This window comes from Chlorocebus sabaeus, chromosome 4 (assembly GCF_047675955.1).
Source record: "Chlorocebus sabaeus isolate Y175 chromosome 4, mChlSab1.0.hap1, whole genome shotgun sequence".
NCBI lineage: Eukaryota > Metazoa > Chordata > Mammalia > Primates > Cercopithecidae > Chlorocebus > Chlorocebus sabaeus.
This window is the reverse complement of record NC_132907.1, coordinates 28393501-28413414: the sequence shown is the minus strand read 5'-3', so window position 1 is coordinate 28413414 and position 19914 is coordinate 28393501. Positions and strand designations below refer to the sequence as shown.

Genomic DNA, 19914 nt, shown 5'->3' with positions numbered 1-19914 from the left:
TTTTGCTCAGTGTTGGGGGCCGCACATGAGACATCGGGATTCAGAGCAGGCAGCGACCTATTAAGGAAAAATGGGATTATGTTTTCCCATGGCAAATGCTAAAACGGAAGAATCAGCTAAGCATTTTTTGTACATTTTTTTTCCCTGCCAAGCAGGATGTTATTTTCCATCGCTCTTGTTTTTTTTTTTTTCATCCTGCTTTTTGTAGGTGACATTTATTGAGGAATACTTCCTCTCCAAGACATGCTGCTGTTGAAGTTTGTCGTGAATGATTTTTAGGTTTCTTAGTAGTATTATGTTTAGGGCTGTACTGGGGAATTAATCCATATCCTTGTCTGGGGAATGTTGGGAGGTAGTGAGAAGTCACCAAGAGGCATAACTGCCTGAGGGCTGCTAGGCCTGTGGGAGGAACTGAGTGTGGATGTGGGTGGGTGGCTGCTGGAGGACTCCTCAGGTGTGCCCTGCATAAAGTTGAAACCCTAAATAAAGTCGAAAGGCCATCTCTTCACTTGAGGAAAGCATTAGAGGCTGATATAAACTCTTAAAAGAGACAGAGGAGGCTGGTGGAAGGCAGCAGAGAACATGTTGTGAGGCAGGAAAGATTAGGAAGTTGCTGTATGTCTTGGCTCAGAACACTGGCTGATGATTGATCTTGAGGAACACAGTGAAAACGTGCTGTCTCTTCAATTTAAATTATGTTTGCTGTGGAGGCTCCTCAAGCAATTCCTGCTTGTGGAATGCACAGTTCCACATGGAAAATTCTCTACCTTAATATTCTCATTAACTGTCATCTCCCAGAAAGAAGGTCCACGGAGTGCTTGTTACATCTGTGCTTGGCTCACAGAAGGCCTGCAAATGTTTGTTCTGTTTCTCCTTTCTTCTCTCCCATCCATCCATCTTCCATAGCTGGGCTGTTTGTTTTGGAGGTGATCTTAGGAGGCTTACATAAATGTGGAGTTGGAGGAAGTAGAGAAATTCAGTGAGAACATGATTCAAAAAAGCAGAGTGGAAAAGGAAGCAGGCCCAGTGGAGCCTCTTCCACCTGTGCAACTTGGATCAGGCACAGTCGTTGCTCAAGCTGTTGGTCTGTGGCTGGATGACAGTGTTGGTGCTGCCTGCGGGAATATGGAATGGGAAACAGTTTGGGAACGGCTTGTGTTTGACAGCTAACTGTGGGTCTCTGATACCTTGGGCAAGTCAAAGTAAGCTTCGAAAACCTCAGTTTCCTTATCTTTGAAATGGGGGTGATAATAATACCACATCAGAGAGTTGTTTTAAAGATCAAATGCGATAATATTCTGAAAACACTTAAGATGGTGCCTGGCCTGTGTGGGAGAGGGCTGCTAGATTGTGACCATGGAGAAAGGCGACATTGCTCACCCACCTTGCTTGCTTTTTCTCAAACACACTGAATGCACACTCTGACTTCAGGGCCTTGATACTTGCCATTTCCTTGGCCTGGAAGCTTCCACTCCCTGTGCAGCTCACGCCTTCCTTCCTTTGGGTCTTTGTTCAAATACCCCTCTCTTCAGAGTGGTCTTCTCTGGTCACTAATATGATAGACTAACCCTCGTTCTCTGTCGCATCTCCTGCTTGCTTCTTCACAGTCCTTATTACCATCTGAAGAAAGGAACTTCGTTCTGGTCACTGCTATCTGCACAGTGGCCAAACCACACTTGGCACATAGTAGATGCTCAGTGAATTTATATAAATCAAGCACCCACAAACCTGTTCTATAAAGGGACAGATAGTAAATATTTTAGGCTTTGTGGGCTATATGGTCTCTGCGGCAGCTGCTCGACTCTGCTATAGTAGGCAGCATGTAGACACGACATAAATGAATGAGTGTGGCTGTCGTCCAATAAAATTTTATTTGGCACACAGGCTGTGTTTGCCAATCCCTGGAATGTCAATAACAGTGAAGGTCAGGAATGTACCTTTAGTGGATATATTGGCTTGAGCTTGGTGGGAATAGGACCTCTCAACACTGGACTGTAAAGGTGACTGTAACCTTTACAGAAATATGTGGGATTGGAGGAAAAAGAACCCCATAGCCCTGGTGGCAAGGTGGCCTGGCTTCTGGCAGCTGTGATGATACTCATGGTCAGGAGATCGGTGTGCTTCACCAGCCAGGCCAGTCAGACAGGTACATCCTCCTAAATCACAGCTATTCTTTCATTTCTTTTAAAATGATTTTTGTTAATTTTTAAACACTTACATGGCAGGGGAATTCACTGCTTAAAATCCCTGTATAAGGAGAGGAAATCGAGTTGATCTACTGTAAGTTCAGGTTGTTATATACTAGAGCCCTGGATTTATTGAAAGGATGAGCATCAGTACCCCCAGAGCGGAGTGCTGTGTTGTCAAGCAAATTTCAAGTTCACACTTAGAAGCTTCCCCTTAGCTTGTCTCTCGTTTCCAGTCTTTCGATCCACACGCCTTCATTGCAGTGCTGGTCTACCAGCGAGGTGCAGGCAGGAATGGGAAAATAGACACTTGGAGCGTGGGAGAAGGAGCTGGGTCAGATGCTGACCATACAGTTGCTCTCGCGGTTCATGTGCCCGAGTCTATTTTCAGAGTTCTTCAGATGCCAGTGTGTTCACGCTTCCCGAGGCAGCGGCTGGTTGGCACTCCAGCTCGTTAAGTTGTTCCCTGGGGTTCTTGTGTATTCGTGTATTTTGTTTTTGCCCTTTAGGGGGAAAGGAAACAGAATTGCTACTCTTATTGGCTAAGATTGGTTGTAATTTTATTAATAATTTTAGAATACATTTGTTTATAGATATGGTTAAAAAAACAAAAAGGAATGTGATACAACTCTCAAAGCGCCTGAGTGCTCCTCCAGCCGCTGCCGTGGCCTTGTTTAGGCAACCCCACCCAATCCTCGGGGGCTGCCTGGAAGACTCAAGGGACTCTTGACAATAAATTATTTTCTGTTTTTACTACACTGTGGCTTCTGTTGAATATTTCTTGGTTTTTATTTTTTATTCATTTTGGGTTTTTTTGAGATGGAGACTCAACCTGTCGCCCGTGCTGGAGTGCAGGGGCGCGATCTTAGCTCACTGCAAGCTCCGCCCTCTAGGTTCACGCCATTCTTCTGCTTCCGCCTCCTGAGTAGCTGGGACTACAGGCGCCCGCTACCGCGCCCCATTAATGTTTTGTATTTTTTAGACGGGGTTTCACGGTGGTCTTGATCTGACCTCGTGATCCGCCTGCCTCGGCCTCCTAAAGTGCTAGGATTACAGGCGTGAGCACCGCACCCGACCGAATACTTCTTTTAGTGGAGTTGTGAATCTGTACCCAAAGGTGAAATCTTTTCCTTTCCTGATTGCATGTGAACGTGGGAACGTCTTGAGTAACTTTGTGCTCTTGTAACCTACAGGAGAGCTTTCTTCTGGCAGGCAGAGAGTTCAGGCCTGTTTGGAGCCAGATTATCATCAAGAACAAATACATGGAGGAGGTTTGAGGAATGGTTGGTCAGCTAATCATAATTCAGAGTACAGTGTAATCAAGTGGCTCACATGCTCATAACCGGGGTGAATAGTAGAATAGGAAGAAAAGTTCAAGTAGATTTGTTTTCTGGGGAATCTGTCAAGCTATTAATTGTGAATAGTAGCTTGCACTTGGAATTCTCTCTAACTTTAGGGCCTTGACATTTGCCGATTTCCTGGCCTGGAAGCTTCCACTCCCTGCGCGGCTCACCCGCTTCCTTCCTCTGGGACTTTGTTCGAATGCCGCCTCTTCAGAGCAGCCTTCTCTAATCACTCATGTAATAGGGTAGCCCTCGTTCTCTGTCCCATCTCCTGCTTTCTTCTTGTTCATAGCCCTTTCTTCTTTTTCTTCTGTTTTTCTCATTGCATTTCCCACGTCCCCTCTTCCTCCTCATGTATGTGTTTCTGTCATTTTATCCTTCCCCCTTTTCTCTAGTTCGTGTTCCCTTGGGAGGTTGGCAGGTTAGACCCGGCCTGTCTCTTGGGGACTGGGAATCCAGATGGGGAAGGTTGCCTTGGGATTCAGCCCTGGGATGGCGTGACCTGGGAAGAGAGAAGCTGGGGTGTCAGTGCCATTACCCAAAGTTTTAAAGCAAGCCCTAAGTTCCTGTGTGCCTCCCACAGAGGTGGGGCGGGCATTTGGAAGTGTTTTGGGCAGACTGGCAGCACAGGTCTGACACTGGGTCAGAGTCCAGGCCTCCACAGTCTACGTTTCAGAGGCAGGAGTCAGTCAATGCAGGACACTGGGCACAAGGTGGCTCCCAGACCTGGAGTTCTGGGGACACAGGGCAGGGAGACTAGTAATGGAGAGGCAGAGACTCAGCCCAGGAAAACAAGGAGGATAGCAGGGTAGAAACCCAGTCAGATAGAATTCAGGGGTAAGACGGATCTGTGCTGAGCCAGGGGGGCTGCTGTTTTAAGGTCTTGGAATTTTAAAATTTGTTCTTGTGGATTATACTTATAATTATTTATTAATAAATATTTATTAAAATTGCATATTATGTATCATTTTGGCTAAGAGAGAGATGATTGGTCTTTGGTTCTACAGTGGGACACATCTTTAAGTAGAAGGGGGAGAGGACACGGCTCTGGGGAACTCGGGAGCTAAGCAGGGCATTGAGTGTTTTGAGTATCTCTTATTTGGCCACTTTCTTCTCTTTTCCTCTTCCTCTGTCTCTTCTTTATCCCTTAGTCATTTCCTTTTCTTCACAATTCCCCTCACGTTTTTTGGTTATTTTTTCGCTTTAAGAAGAAATAAAGCTGACAAGATAGTTCAGATGGCCCAGTGCCCCTCCATCCCCCAGAGCCATTTCACCCTCTTACCATTTGCCAGTTGCTCAGTGGTTGTCTTTCTGAATGATTTCCATTTTAACCACGTGGGGCCCCTCAGCTGCTGAGAATTGGCAACTCATGTTTCTTAAGAATGCTTTTCTTAAGAACGTTTATTTTGCCTCTTGGGTCAGAGCTATCCACTGTAGAGTTCCTCAAACAGCTCATTTTTCCTCTTAATATGAAGTCATGAAATGAATATTAATATTTAGCATTTGTCCAATTAAAGAACTTAAACATTATTTTATAAGAAGTATGTATTAGTTCTTACACTGCTATAAAGAAATACCTGAGTGAGTACTTTATAAGGAAAAGAGGTTTCATTGGCTCATGGTTCTGCAGACTGTACAGGAAACATGGCAGCTTCTGCTTCTGGTGAGGCCTCAGGAAACTTACAATCTTGATGGAAGGTGAAGGGAAAGCAATGCACGTCTTACATGGCAGGAACAGGACCAAGGGGGTGCTATATACTTTCAAACAACCAGATCTCAGGGTAACTCACTCACTATCACCAGAACAGCACCTAGAGAATGGCGCTAACCCATTCATGAAGGGTCCACCCCCATGATCCAATCACCTCCCACTAGGCTCCTCCTCCAACATTGGGGATTAGAATTCGACATGAGATTTGGGTGGGGATACAGACTCAAGCAATATCAAAGAGTTTATTGTAAAGCTTCTTCCAGAAACTTGTATAAAGTTTATTTTTGGCTTCAATACATGTTATTGAACAGAAGGTCAACAATTGATTGTTTTCCTTTATAGTTCTGAAAAAATGTACTAGGCTAAGAAACGGTAGGGAAGGGGAAGAGAATAAACAGTTGAGAGCCTTTTTGGTGTCAGGTATGATCCCAGCTGCATATTGATCATTAATTGACTGAGATCCTGTGAGGAGGATATAGTTATCCTTATTTTATAGATGAAATTAAAACTTGTTCACCTTAAATTTATATGGCTAATAAGTGGCTGGATGAAGTTCCAACTGTGGGCTTGCCTCAAACCACTGCCTTCCTTTTCACCATTGTTTTCTGATCCTTTCGGGTGGTGGAATGTAATGAGTTGCAGGACGCCTTCAGCATCTGGTCCATAGAAAGCAGTTGCTGCCTAAAGAAGGATGGATGTTTAGGATCTTAAAGGCCCATATTATGATCTGTTTTGACCATGGGGTGGGAGAGACTGCTCTTTCTCTCTTACCTCTTAGAACATGGTGGATGGATTTGAAAAGCCCCCAATCAGAAAGAAAATTATTATAGCGTGTGTTTAGATGCTGCTAATTATCAATTAATCGATCATTGATTAATGATCAATATACAGCTCCATACTGCTCTGTGCTCCTTCCTGGACTGGCTTCTGGGTACCTGAGGAGACCGTAACCTATATGAGTAGATGCAATTGAAGGCATTAAGCAATACCAGCATTGCCAAGCAAACAAGGTAAGGAAAATAATTTATTAGGTGCTGGACCATAGCTCTGCTCAAAGCTGTAGAATTACTTGTACCTGACTCTGTCCTGACATTTGCCATGTCGTAATGGTTGTGATTTTGTGTCTGTGGACTTACATGGAAGTGTCCCAAGGAAGATGACTGTGTCTTTTCTGTTTTCTAGCTTTAACCCTTAGCACAGTGTCTAGTCCATAGTAGACATTTGGGTAAACAATTTTTTTAAAAAACAATTCTGGGTTGATAGAGTATGTAGGAATAGAAAACCAGAGGAAATCATATACTTCATTGTAACAGAGTGATGAATACTGTGGGACTGCAGGAAGCACAGCGCATAGACAGTAGATCGTGAGTGTAGAAATTTGGGTTCTGGTCTGTGTTCGTGCACCAGTCATCTTTCTAAATCTGGGCAGTTCATTTGACTTGTCTGGGCCTCCATCTTCCAGTAAAACCAGGAAATTCGACTACAGATGATTTTTAGGTCCTTTCCACTGCTTAATGTTTTATGATTCTGTAATTCTCACTTAAAAATTGCCGCGATAGAAACCCTAGAAACTACTTGTGTAGCCAGCCAATTAGGATTGAACTGGATCTTTTGGATTGGTTGACATCAGGTTCTAAGAATCCTGTCTTTGTGGAGTCTTCTCAGACTGGGGATGTAAGAGGAGGTTAAGGTTGACTTTCCAAGGCTTTGGGCACCTTGCCACAGTGAGCTTTTCTGTGGAACACTGTCTGGAACAGAGGAAGAAATGTGGGCTTTGTAGTTGGGCATCTTGGGCTTGATTTCTCATAGTACCTCTTAATAAGCTGAGAGCTGTGAAGGATTCATCTTTCTGAATCCATTTACTCTTTGGTAAAATGGGAATAATACTGCCTAGGAGGGAGTCTACTTTCTCTGCCAAAGCTTTGGAAGCAGGCACATAACGTCAGGTTTTGTGGCATCATGTGGGAATATTCCCCACTGACTTTAAATGGAAGGAAGATGACTGGTGAGCAGTGTATTCTGTTTCTGCTTGTTAAGCATGGTCAGACTCTTTAGTTATGTTGCTGATGGGGACATGATGGTATCAGGGCAATTTAATGACTTCAGATAGGTAAACAACTTCAGGCATAGATCAAACACCTAAATAAAGGTCAAGGGAACATCTAGAATATTAAAGTGACAGGAAAACAGGTGATGTATATGCAAAGTCAAATTAGTATTTTCCATGTTCTCCCAGTGTCATTGTTCCTAAAGTAAACTTTGAGAAATGATTCATAATTTGAAAACTATACACAAAGTGTGCCATGTTTTAAAAAACTATAAAATGATACTAGTTTATTTATTTATTTTTTTACATCTTTAGACTGTTGAATTTATTGCTTAATCACAGTCAGTTGCAATTAAATGCCTACAGTGTGGTGCTCTGTCTTTGGGGCTCTGATGAAATTGTCTTGCTGTTGGTGGATGTGTGCATGCTCATTGTGTGTGTGTGTGTGTGTGTGTGTGTGTGTGTGTGTGTGTGTAGAGAAAAGACATCGACTTTCTTGAAGTTGAGTTGACAGACAGTCGTGAGATAGCAATATCAAAGTGCTAATTTACATATTTCTCTTGGAAGGGAACAAAGAAAATCAATTCTTTTAAGAAATGAAACTAGTGATACAGCTCTGTTTATGTGAATGCCACTGTAGTTTGATCTAATACTGTATTTGGGGATGCTTCTGAAACACTTTTTATATTTCTATTGAAGTTTGTATTCAGAGAATTAATTATAAAACCAAAGATGGAAAATTATATTGGTATCTAGTACATCTTCCAGTTTAAACACATTCTATTGATGCATTCTTTAAAAATATGGACATTCTTTGAGAAAGTGAATTGCAGTGAACAGTTAAATAGTTTGGTAAATTGATGTTGCTCAGCAAATTATTTGCTTACCAAATCTTTGGTGACATGAACAATTTTTGCTGAGATTCTATCTGTGCTCTTCCTCTGTCCGCCTTCCTGTTCTCAGAAGGCTTTAGGATGACCTACAACTACACATAACTGAGCAAGGTGACGCACTCAGAAATAGGTGAAGAGAGACAAAAAGGAAAGCGAGTGTAAGGCAAGGGTTCTCAACAATGGCATTGCTGATGCTTTGAGCTGGATAATTCTTTGTTGTGGGAAGCTGCCCTGTGCATTGCAGGAAATTTGGTTAACCTCCCTGGCCTGTAGCCACCCCAAGTTGTGACCACCAAAAATGGGTTCAGATACTGCCCCATGTACTCTGAAGGGTGAGGGGGTGGATGGAAAATCACTATGAGTTCAGAACTGCTGGTTTAGAGGATAAGGTGAAATCTGGACCAAGGTTAGCACAGCACATGGACCTGTGAAGTCTCAATTGGACATAGGACACGCTATGCTTGTTGGCAATGGGGTGTGGGCTTTGCCAGGGGATTTCTAGGGACTGAAGTAGAGAAACATAGAAGGTATGTGGGTCACGGGGTTCCCAGGATAAAAACAGTCTTAATGCAAAGAACTGAAAGGATTTTCTCCAGATGTTCCTCTCCCCAACTCCAATGAAGCTCCCAGTGGGTAGGGATTTTTGTCTGTTTCATTCTTTGCCCTTTTGCCAACTGCTGTGCCCAGAGCAATACCTGACATACAGCCACTTAATAAATGTCTATAAAAAGAGATGAGTCTTCACAAGGAAGGATACTATGCAATATAGGCCCTTCTTTACTTGTTTATAAGAACAGAGCAGCAGGATTTATAGGACCCCTCCCTCCCTCCCTCCTTTCCTTCTCTTCCTGTTCTTCCTTTTCTTCTTCTTAGACGACATCTCACTGTGTCGCCAGGCTGGAGTGCAGTGGTGCGACCTCGGCTCACTGCAACCTCTGCCTCTCGGTTTCAAGCAGTTCTCCTGCCTCAGCCTCCCAAGTAGCTGGGACTACAGGCATGTGCCACCACATCCAGCTAATTTTTGTTGTTTTTAGTAGAGATGGGGATTTCACCATGTTGGCCAAGATGGTCTCGATCTCTTGACCTCATGATCCACCTGCCTCAGCCTCCCAAAGTTCTGGGATTACAGGTGTAAGCCACCATGCCTGGCTGGGACCATTTCTTATAGTATCATTAAATGAAAGAATGCATTCTGGGTGGCATAATCCAATATGAATGTCAGCAAAATCAATTAATAGGTCCCAGGATGATGTAGTCTAGGACTGTGGGGTCTTGTTGGTCTAACTCAATCTATAGTTTTTAAGATGCTAGGGAAGGGGCCTTGCATATTCTTCAGGCACTGCAGAGAATAATAAATGTTTTTCTATTCTTTGAGTGGTATAGAACAGAGATAAAAGTGCCTGAGAGGTGTCACTCAGGAGGGCCCGTTAAATAGAGCTGCAGGTTGTAGCAGACATCAGGCCAAGGGAAGGGGAGGGAGACTTGAGCTGAGCCTAGTGTGATAGTGACATTTATCAGTATCACTTGTTACTGAGTGTGTCTGTGTGCCAGCTCTTTTCATGCCTCATCTCTCTGCATCCTCACTGCATCTCTGAGGTCCGGTCTCAGAGAGAGGTAGCTTGTCCAGGACATGGCATTGGGATTCTGTTCCTGGCAGTTCCCACTGGGGCTAGGTCCCTCACCACTGTACTGCTCCACTTCATGCCAAAAACATAGCTGCAGATGCCCATAGCACAGGCAATCATGCCCTAGAATTCTGTGCTCTGGAATACAGGTATGAGCTTTACAGCCTGAAATAATGTAAATGCAGTTTAAATCAAATTCTCACGTGAGCCATAAAAACAAAACACAAACCAAAACCTTGGTACAATTGTAAAGAGTTTAATTTCCTTGTGAACCATTGATGATGATGTACACTCACAGAGATGTTTGCCTAGACAACCAAGTGACTTAGTACAGGACAATGATATTAATAACCATAGCTGACATTCATGGTGCACTTCCTTTGTGCCAAGGACTGTCTTAGGTGCTTTATATATATGTACTGTCTTCATCCTTACCGCCACCCCAGGAGATTGATATTTATTGTTACTAACATCTTGTGGTTGAGGAAACAGGTGCAGAAATAGTTAAATATCTTAATTAGGATAGTAAGTGTTGGCTCTCATCTGGGCTCCTAACCACTGTGGAATTAGTATGAAACCAATAATGGGTGTTTTAACTGTAGAAGCCTGTTCTATCAAATTTTAAAATATTGATTATAGGCTTTGGTTTGAAAGTAAATAAAATCCAATTTTGAAATAAAGTCATTTCAGGTTGCCAATTTGATTCTTTATTGGGTGGCAGGGATGAGAGAGAGCAGTTAATTAGGATTACAAGCATAGTCTCTGCAGTTTTATAATCATCTATTTCCATATCTTTGGTTTCTTAAGATATTTAATATCAAGAAACAGAATAACTGAACAATGTCTTCATAATCTATGTTACTAATCAGTCTCATTCTCTTTGTCTAAGCATAAAAAGGACTTTACTGGTGAGCCTCTCATTATGTATGCAGATGACATTGGTGATCCCTTTGAACGAATGAACTTTGGCCCTAGGGCACATGCATTCTGGATGAGTCTTTAAAATGCATGTGCTACATCTTGGGGATGAATGCAGGCTTACAGAAAAGAGGAGTGGAGTAGGAAAAGGTTGGAATGATTTGGACAAATATATATGCTAGCAGGGATACAGTTAAAGAATTGAGTAGTTATTTAGGAATTACATTTGGAGTTAGCCCTGTTCAAAAATTAGCACATTAATTTGGTATATGGAACAGATTCTTTCAAATGATGTGGTTTGCCATAACCTAAGAGTCTTTTCCATACATGAAGTGTTCAGTTTGTCAAAATACTAGACTCACTTTAGTTTCCAGTATGTCACCTTGAATAACATTTAATATAATTTTATTCTATTTGTTCAATAATTAAAGCCCTTTATATTAAAAATATTTCTATTTTTTTCCTGTTATATTTTAAAGTAAGAATCAGAGATTTGCAATTCATTTGCTTTTTCCACAAATATTCACAGGTGCTTTTTATGTAGTTTGCAGTGTTCTAGGGATCCAGCAGTGGACAAAACAACATAGTGCATAATTTCGTGTAACTTTAATTTTAGCAGGGGCAGAACAGCAAGAAACAAGTACCAAAGATCTCATATGTTATGTGGTGATAGATGCTCTGAAGAAAAATAAGAACAAGGAATAAAGGTTGAGCGTGCTGTTTTACGTAGGCATTTACAGAGGGCATCCCAGGAAGAGTGACATTTGAATAGAGACCCAGAGGACAGAAGGGGCACAATAGCTAATATCTGGAATGTGTCGCAGGTAGAGGAGATGATAAATGTAAGGTCCTGGGTGGGAAGATGCTTGGGGTATCCAAGGTCTGGCAAGAGACCAAGGTGGATCAAGTGGAGTGGCAGGAAGTGGGACTAGAGAGGAGGACTCCAGCAGTGGAATTGGAGCATCTGGCTTCCTGTTTTAGAAGGGTCACTGCTGTGGTGCCAAGAGGATGGAAGCACAGAGACCTCTTGAGATGCTATTGCAAGAGAGAAGGGGGTGGCAGGGACAAGGGTGGTAGGCATAGAAATGGTGAAGTATCTTGGATATATTTTGGAAGTTGAGCCTGGAGGATTTACTGGTTGGATATGGAGTGTGAAAGAGGAGTTAAGAACAACTGAAAGGTTTTGTGACATGAGTAGCTAGAGAAAACAGAATTGCCATTTACTGAAATTGGAAAAAGTTTTCTCTTTCTGCTTATATGACCACTGTTAATATTTAAAAACTATGAATTACAGAACCCATGTGCTTGGGAGTAGACGTGTCTGAAAATGAGGTCGGAGAAAATTGTCATTTAAGAGGCTGAAAGTTCTGTGTTTGTGGACAGTTCTAAAATGCCTTTTATAGACAGATGGATAGTATTACTAGGGCATATAGCCGTAGATAAAGAAATCTGTGGTGATGGTGATGGCGGAGATACTAAGCAAAATTAGATCGAGGCTTGTAAATGATGTGCCTTCATTTTTACTTTTTAAAATTGATTCTTTTAATTGAAAAATAAAAATTCTACATATGTATATGCATTGTAATGTCTTAAAATATGTACGTATTGTGGAATGGCCAAATCAAGCTAATGAACATATGTATTACCTCACATGCTTAGCATTTTTGCGGAGTGAGAACACTTAAACCTACTCTGTGAGTTTCAAGAATACAATACATTGCTATTAAATATCAACTGTGTGCTTTTAATTCATCTTCATTGATATTGGCAAGCCACAGTGTCATCGTGGAGGATCTGTTTTTTCCTCAGTCTGATAATTTGTAAAACAACATATAATGGGTGAGGACAGTAAATATAGAAAATATAGGTATGGAATTCTGGTAATCAGCATTTCTATAGAACTGACAGTTTTGGAAACTTTCTTTCAATTCTGCATCACACTTACCTTGGTTATACACCTTTTGTCCCTTAAGATGCTAAATGTTTCCTGTGATAAGTTGCTAGCAAGAGCGGGTATACATCCCTCACTTGAAGGTGGTATGCTGTCCCCCTGTCTGACTTCTGCATTCAGTAATATTAAAGGAACCTCTTCCAGCTTTTCTTTGGCACTTGTTGGAGGTTGTAAGAACTAACGTAGGAAATTTTAAGCAAATCCAGTCACTACAAATCAGTATTTACTATTGGTGCATGAGGTAAGGACATGTTGCTGTTTCAATCCAGGATACTTTGTGGCCAGCAGTATGTAGGTGACCACGGAGTAGGACCTGGCCCTCCAGGAGTACACAGCCTGCTTAGGGAGAGGAACCACAAGTATTTGAAGCAAGGGTATCATGCCCATGCTTAGATACCCTTGAACATCAGTGAAAGTTTCAAGTCAGCCTCTGTCTTTTAGTTCAACTCCTTGTAGTATGAAGACTTTGGGAGTCTGGTTGGAAAACATTAAAATGGAATCATTTAAAGGACAAAGTCCAAACTGGCATGTTTGATGTCTACCATAAGCTCTAGGGTGTGATGAAGTGTAAAAGGGATAATGAGTATTTGATTCAGTACAAAAAATGAAAAATAAATTGCAGGGCTGCAGTGGACCATTTTTGAGAAGCTTTGACGAATTGTAGAAAGAATAGTAAAGCCACTGACAACAGAGCAAATTTGGAAAAATGATCTATTAGGGAGAGCCCTGTTGGTGTGATTGGATGTGAAGAGGAAATGGGATCTTGGAGCATTGCATTGTGCTTATAGGTTTTCTGCTCATACTGTGCCTGAAACATTTGCAGCCCTCACAGTTCACTGCCTCAATTTTCCCAGATTTAAAATAATACTCCCTTCTCGGGGTTGTGATTTTGATTAAAAACCTTGGCTTGTGGACTAATAGCTCATGTCTATATATGTGTGATATGTGATGAATTAGGTTTTTTTTTCTGTTTTCTCCTTGATTTCCTTCTCTTTCTTCCACATTTGTTCACGTCTTTTATGGCTTTGTTGGAATATGTACGAAAATTACCTAATTCCTATGTAGGAATTATCTTCTTTCCTCTGCTTGCTTTTCTACCCTCTGTGAATTTGTGATACAACAGTCTTCCCCAGAGTAATTAACTGTGATTTTACAAGCTGAAAAAATTTAACTTCAGGTGAAAAATAAGTAGCAGATGCTGATGAACCTTAAATGAGAAATATTTGTATTTTATGCAGCTGTCACTCATAATTAAGAGAAAATAACTAAGTAGAATGGACCCTAACTTGCTTGATTGCTTCAAAGGGTGGGCATCCATTCTTAGTGCCATTTACTGGGACTATTAAATAGTAGCTATTATGGGACATTTTGTTCAATGTCTATGGCACATTGCCACCTTGTGGCTGCAAATTTGTCTTGTAATGTAAAAGTAAATTTTTTAATGTTAAGTCTACCTGATATAATCTTAATATTACATTTTTCCTAGTATTTATACTTCACTTTGCTCACAAAAGCTTTGAGACACCTTATAAGACTACCTGGAGTATAGGATAGGAGAACTTAAGAGAATATTCTTGTTCTTAGAAGAGGCATGTTGAAGTATTTGTTGCGGGGGCAGTGAAGAATCGTACTGCCTGCAACCAACAGTCACCATGCATGTGTGAAGAGAGGGAGAGAGAGCAAAAGCGGTGTGGCAAGAGGTTAACAACTCGCCATTGAGAATATAGGTGTTTACTGTTCCTGTAACTTTTCTGTAGTTGCAAATGCTTTTCTGAAAAGTTTGAAATTTAAAAATTGGCAGAAAAAATAATTGGGGTATTGAGCACAAAATTGAGCCAAAAAGGAGGCAAAAATAACCTCTACATTCTTTAATGATCTGACTCTAGATGAACTCAGTGATTTGGTTCTGCATTTTCTAGAGGCTATATGGAAACTTCTCCTTGGAGGCCCTCCTAAATAGGACACTGATGTAATGAACAGCAGCCCTTGGCAAATACCTTGTGATAAGTTCAGCTCTGCATTTGAAAGGGTGTGGGTTTTTTTTTTTTTTTCCCCCTTTTTCCCAAGTACACTCTGGAGTCCCTTTTTCCTACCGATCTGGCTTTGATCTTGGAGTGGATGGGCTGCCAGTTCTTCAAGGGCCTCTCACTAAAATACTGACCGGCAATGAGTGTGAGATGGTACTTACAGAGAAGTGCTTGAAATCCAGATGTTAGGTCTTACTAATTAATACAGTCATGCTTAGGGGAATCTCTTAGTAGCTGAGCAGATGAGGTCTGTTCTATCTCAACTAACTTGGGAAGGGTTGCTCATAAACAGGATCAAATTTCCTTTTGTGCAATAGTTTTTATTTTATTTCTATTTAATTATTTTTTATTATTTATTTTTTGAGGCAGGGTCTTGCTCAGTTGCTCAGGCTGGAGTGTAGTGCTTCAATCATGGCTCACTGTATGTAGCCTTGACCTCCTGGGCTCAAGAGAGTCTCCTGCCTCAGCTTCCCAAAATGCTAGGGTTATTGATATGAGCCACTGTGCTCAGCCTGTGCAATGACTTTGAATATGATGCAGTGCATAGACAGACAAAATGGATGACCTAGTCTCCAGATTTCTATTTCTTATAAATAACATCCATGATAATCTTAACCTGAAAAAATTGAACAGCTATAACCAGGTGATCACCTCTTTTCCCCACGAAAACAAAACAAATCTCAGTGAAACGGCTCTTAAAATGCCCAGCTTTGAATGTGACTTGGCTTTTCTGTTTTCAAATTTCTGCAAAGTTAACCTTTTTATGTACTTTTTTGAGGGATCTTTACTAACTAACTGGACTTACGTAGGTGTATATGAAAATTTTTGTCCTTTGCAACTATCTTAGACACATATTCATATGTACTTACTTGAAGGTGAACATTTTAGATGGTATGGCTCTATTAAGTATGAGAGGCTTTCTTATAAAAACAGGCAGATCTTGAAATAAGTGTTGTGACACAAGGGATTCTTTTGTAGAATGCTGTCTCTTGAAGTGACTTTGGTTTCTCTGATTCTTGTGACAGGTTTTATTTTAAAAAGCTATAAAGTGATGTAGGGATGTATTGATTTCCATTAAGGGCTAGGGTGCTTAGAAATTTCTCTCCTGCACAACATATATTTGTGAGCAATATGTGAATTTTCTTTTGTAACCAACTAAAGAGAGTGATCTATTGCTTCTCTATAGAGCAACAATCTTCAGTTTTGGGGGAGACCATGTACAGAAAGACATGTTTTATATAGTGACCTAGGATACACACACACACACACACACACAGCTGAATAAAAGATTTCATGAAACAATACTTTCCCGTTGTTCATTGGACGCTGATAATTTCTATTCTATTGCATTAAAAAACACCAGTCACAATCTACCAAACTTGATTTCATGACCCACTAATGTGCTGTAACCCACAGTTTGAAAATCACTCCTGTTGAGATTTTGCAGCAAGCCAGACTCTCTTTCGGATGGAAATGTGACAATGAAATTCTGAATTCTCTAAGGTAGCGAAATTGAACACGGAATTGGGAGAATGGGGTTTGAGACGGAAAAGAAAGGAAGAAAAAGTGTAAATGATTGGTCTTTCATTCTAGGCTGTGTTGATGCCCTAGCCAGTGATGCCATTCTTCCTCTTTCTGCAGCTTGACCACATATTATCCCCTCCACCCATGCCGTTTCGGAAATGCAGCAACCCAGATGTGGCTTCTGGCCCTGGAAAATCACTGAAGTATAAAAGACAGCTGAGTGAGGATGGAAGACAGCTAAGGCGAGGGAGTCTGGGAGGAGCCCTGACTGGTGAGTTGTGGTGGCTTGGATGAGAGAAGGAATTGCGTTTCTTTACAGGTTCCTGCGTGGCCCCAGAGTTCCACGTGTAATCAGCCTGCTTAAGAATGGGCCTGCCTCTGCAGACCATTTCATAAAAATGTTATCCAATCCAGAAAGCAGTTAAATTGAAAAATTTATTAATAAACTTTGCTGAAATATAATTTACATGCAATGACAATATCCCCAATTTTTTTTTTTTTTTTTTTTTTTTTTTTTGAGACAGAATCTCGCTCCATTGCTAGGCTGGAGTGCGGTGGTATGGCGTGATCTCAGCTCACTGCAACCTCTGCCTCCCAGGTTCAAGCGATTCTCCTGCCTCAGCCTCCTGAGTAGCTGGGACTACAGGACACGCCACCACACCCAGCTAATTTTTGTATTTTTAGTAGAGACGAGGTTTCACCATGTTGGCCAAGATGGTCTTGATCTCTTGACCTGGTGATCTGCCTGCCTTGGCCTCCCAAAGTGCGGGGATTACAGGTGTGAGCCACCGTGCCGGGCCAGTATCCCCAATTTTAAGTTTCCATTTGGATGGATTTTTGCAAATATATACCTCAGTTTACTGCCGTGATCAGGATATAAAATGTTTCCCATGCTCTTCCTCGTCAAACTAACCCTCTACTGCCACCCTCAATGCCAAATCCTTGGCCCTAGGCAGCCATCGATCTTCTCTGTCATTATAGATTAGATGTACTTTCTCAAGGGGTTTATATTAAAGGAAGCAGAGTGTCTACTCCTTTGTGTCTGACTTCTTTTGCTCAGTGTGATGTTTCTAAGATTCACCTAAACTGCTGCATGTATTAGTAGCGTATGTTTAACTTTGTCAGAATAGGTTCTAGTGTTCTATACTACTGTAGGATAACTGTAGTTAACAATTATATATAATTTCAAATAGCTAGAGGGAGGATATTGAATGTTCCCAACACAAAGAAATGATAAATGTTTGAGATGATGGATATGCTAATTACCCTGATCTGATCACTATACATTATATGATTGAAACATCACTAGTACCTCATGAATATGTATAAATTATTCTTTGTTAATAAAAGTACAATTAGAAAAGAAATTGCCGAATGGTTTTCTAAAATTGTACCATTTTACATTCCTGATATGGATGAACGATCCAATTGCTGTGCATTCTTGCTAACCTGTGGTATTGCCAGTTTTTAAAATTTTAGCCATTTTCAGTGTTATATGGATGTATGACATTGTGGTTTTTATTTATGTTTCCTTCGTGACTGGATAATGTAGAACACCTTTTCATGTGCTTATTGGACAATTATTTGTATTTTGTGAAGTATTGGTTCAATTCTTTCACCCCTTTTTAAATTTCATTGTTAAAACTGAGAAATTTTCAAATCCAGAAAACTCACAAATTATTTTTTACTGCAAAATAGCCAAATTAAATTAAAACTGAGCTTTTAAAAAGTAACTCACCACTTAAAAATTGTACGTTATTAACTATATCACTGAAAGGTAGATTTCTGTTATTTCATCAGAGTGCTTTTTCCTCTAGATATAAATATTTTCAGGGAACTTTGTTTCTTAAAATCCCCAGAGTTTTCTTTCCATGTGATGGTCTTGTCTGCCAGTTTAAAAATGGCCTGGAAAATAAGTTGAATTACTAATTTTTTTTCTTGGAGAACTATGGATTTTGGCTTTTTGAAGATGAAATTTCTGAGAACAGAAGTGCTACTGCTACATGATTAGTGGAGTCTGGGACATCTGATGCAGTGTGCCACTCTGCTGGAACAAAGGGCCAAACTACCTCAGGGCAAGGGGGAGAAATTCATCAAAAAAATTGCTGCAGTTTAAGGCAAATCTTTTCCCTTGAGTTTACTGATGCTCTTCTAATGCTTGTTAGGATATTTTTCTTTGCTTTCATTTGGTAAATGCAGACTATTTGCTTTTTAAAGTAGGAGATCCCAAAGATTATTGTAACTCTTATAGGTAAGAAAATTAAATCTTAAAGGTTAAAAGACTCATCCTCTTATTTATTAATTGCACTTAGGAAATGGACTTACCTTGATTCAACTATTTCTGACAGAAAGGAGGGGCAGTAATTGTTCTATCCACTTTTGCTAAAGCAGTTTACATAAAGCTTTAAAATAATGCATGGGTGTGGCTGTTGATGCAGGTATATGATCTCAAACATGAAATTTGGCCTTTAGCTTTGAAAATAAATAGACGGACTTGATTCTTTTGTCATAATTTTAACAGCTCTAGCAAGTCTATCCTTAGACAATTAGTTTGCTGCACAATTATTTTTAGTAACTAAATCTTTGGTCAGATAATTTTTTAAAATATTTAATACTACTTAGAAGAGCTTAAAAAAATCCACTGAACGTCAACCTGTTTTTGAAGACAGTTCCTTGAAAATTATATTAGAATATTAAAAAAAAATTTTTAAATTGTTCCTCTATATAATTAAGCTGAAGATTTAATGAAATAATACATACAAAGCAGCTAGCCCAGGCAGCTGTTGGTATTATGTGCATAACTAATTGAATTTGGGGGGATTTGGAGTTGACGGGTGGCATGGACTCATGGAAATGAGTTTGGTACCCTTATCGACTGGCTTGCTACTTTGTGTTAGGCACTGTGTTCATGTCGGGCTAGTGTCAGGTGTTGGAGCACAGAAAAGACAGCATTTTCCCTGATCTTTAAAAAATGTGTTTTCCACTAGTTTTAAGTAACTAAATAATCACCTGTGTTCTCATCTTGGGACATACCCTGTTGCTAAACTTAAAATAAGCCATACTGGTTTTTCCATCACAGGCCCATGCCCGATCTAATCTGTTACTTAACGACTGACTACCTTCTCATGGTTTTAGTTTGTTTTAATCCACGGATCTTTTCTTTGGCAGTATTCTACTTTCCTTAAAACAAAGATTTTTAGTTTATAATTGGACAGTTTTGCCAACCAGTTATCCTTGATAAGGTTCACTAAAGTTTTAGCTTTTTGAAAGGAAGATCTGTGATCAATTTATATATTTATCCCTAATAATGATAGCTAATATTAAAAGCTTACTGTGTAGCAGGCATTATGTTTAGGGAATTATATTTACTAACTTATTTAATCCTTACAGCATCTCTATGTGTCTATGAGGGAGACACTGTTAGCCCATTTTACACATGAGAACGCTGAGTCACAGGCAGGTTGAGTAACTTCCTTGAGGTCACAGTTCTCACAACAGCAAAGCCAGGATTTGAACCCAGGCGTCGTGGCTCCAGAGTTCATGCTCACAACTGCTACACTGTTCCTAGCATATTCAGTACCTAGGTTTTAAATAAATTCTTAATTCCAGCAGTATTAATTGGAGTGAATCTTAGATGGGAAAATTATTCACTCAGTTGGAATTTGTGGCTAACTCAATCTGTAGGGCTC

General features: G+C 40.5%; 1 protein-coding gene across 2 annotated transcripts in view; it reads left to right on the top strand.

Annotated features, from left to right (window-relative positions):
• MAST4 (microtubule associated serine/threonine kinase family member 4) overlaps positions 1 to 19914 on the top strand; it is a 579655-nt gene that overhangs the window by 151351 nt on the left and 408390 nt on the right. For both annotated transcript variants that reach the window (XM_073014718.1, XM_007974205.3), the window contains exon 2: positions 16343 to 16496. In XM_073014718.1, coding sequence (XP_072870819.1) covers positions 16343 to 16496 — 154 coding nt within the window. The remainder of the gene's footprint in view (positions 1 to 16342; positions 16497 to 19914) is intronic.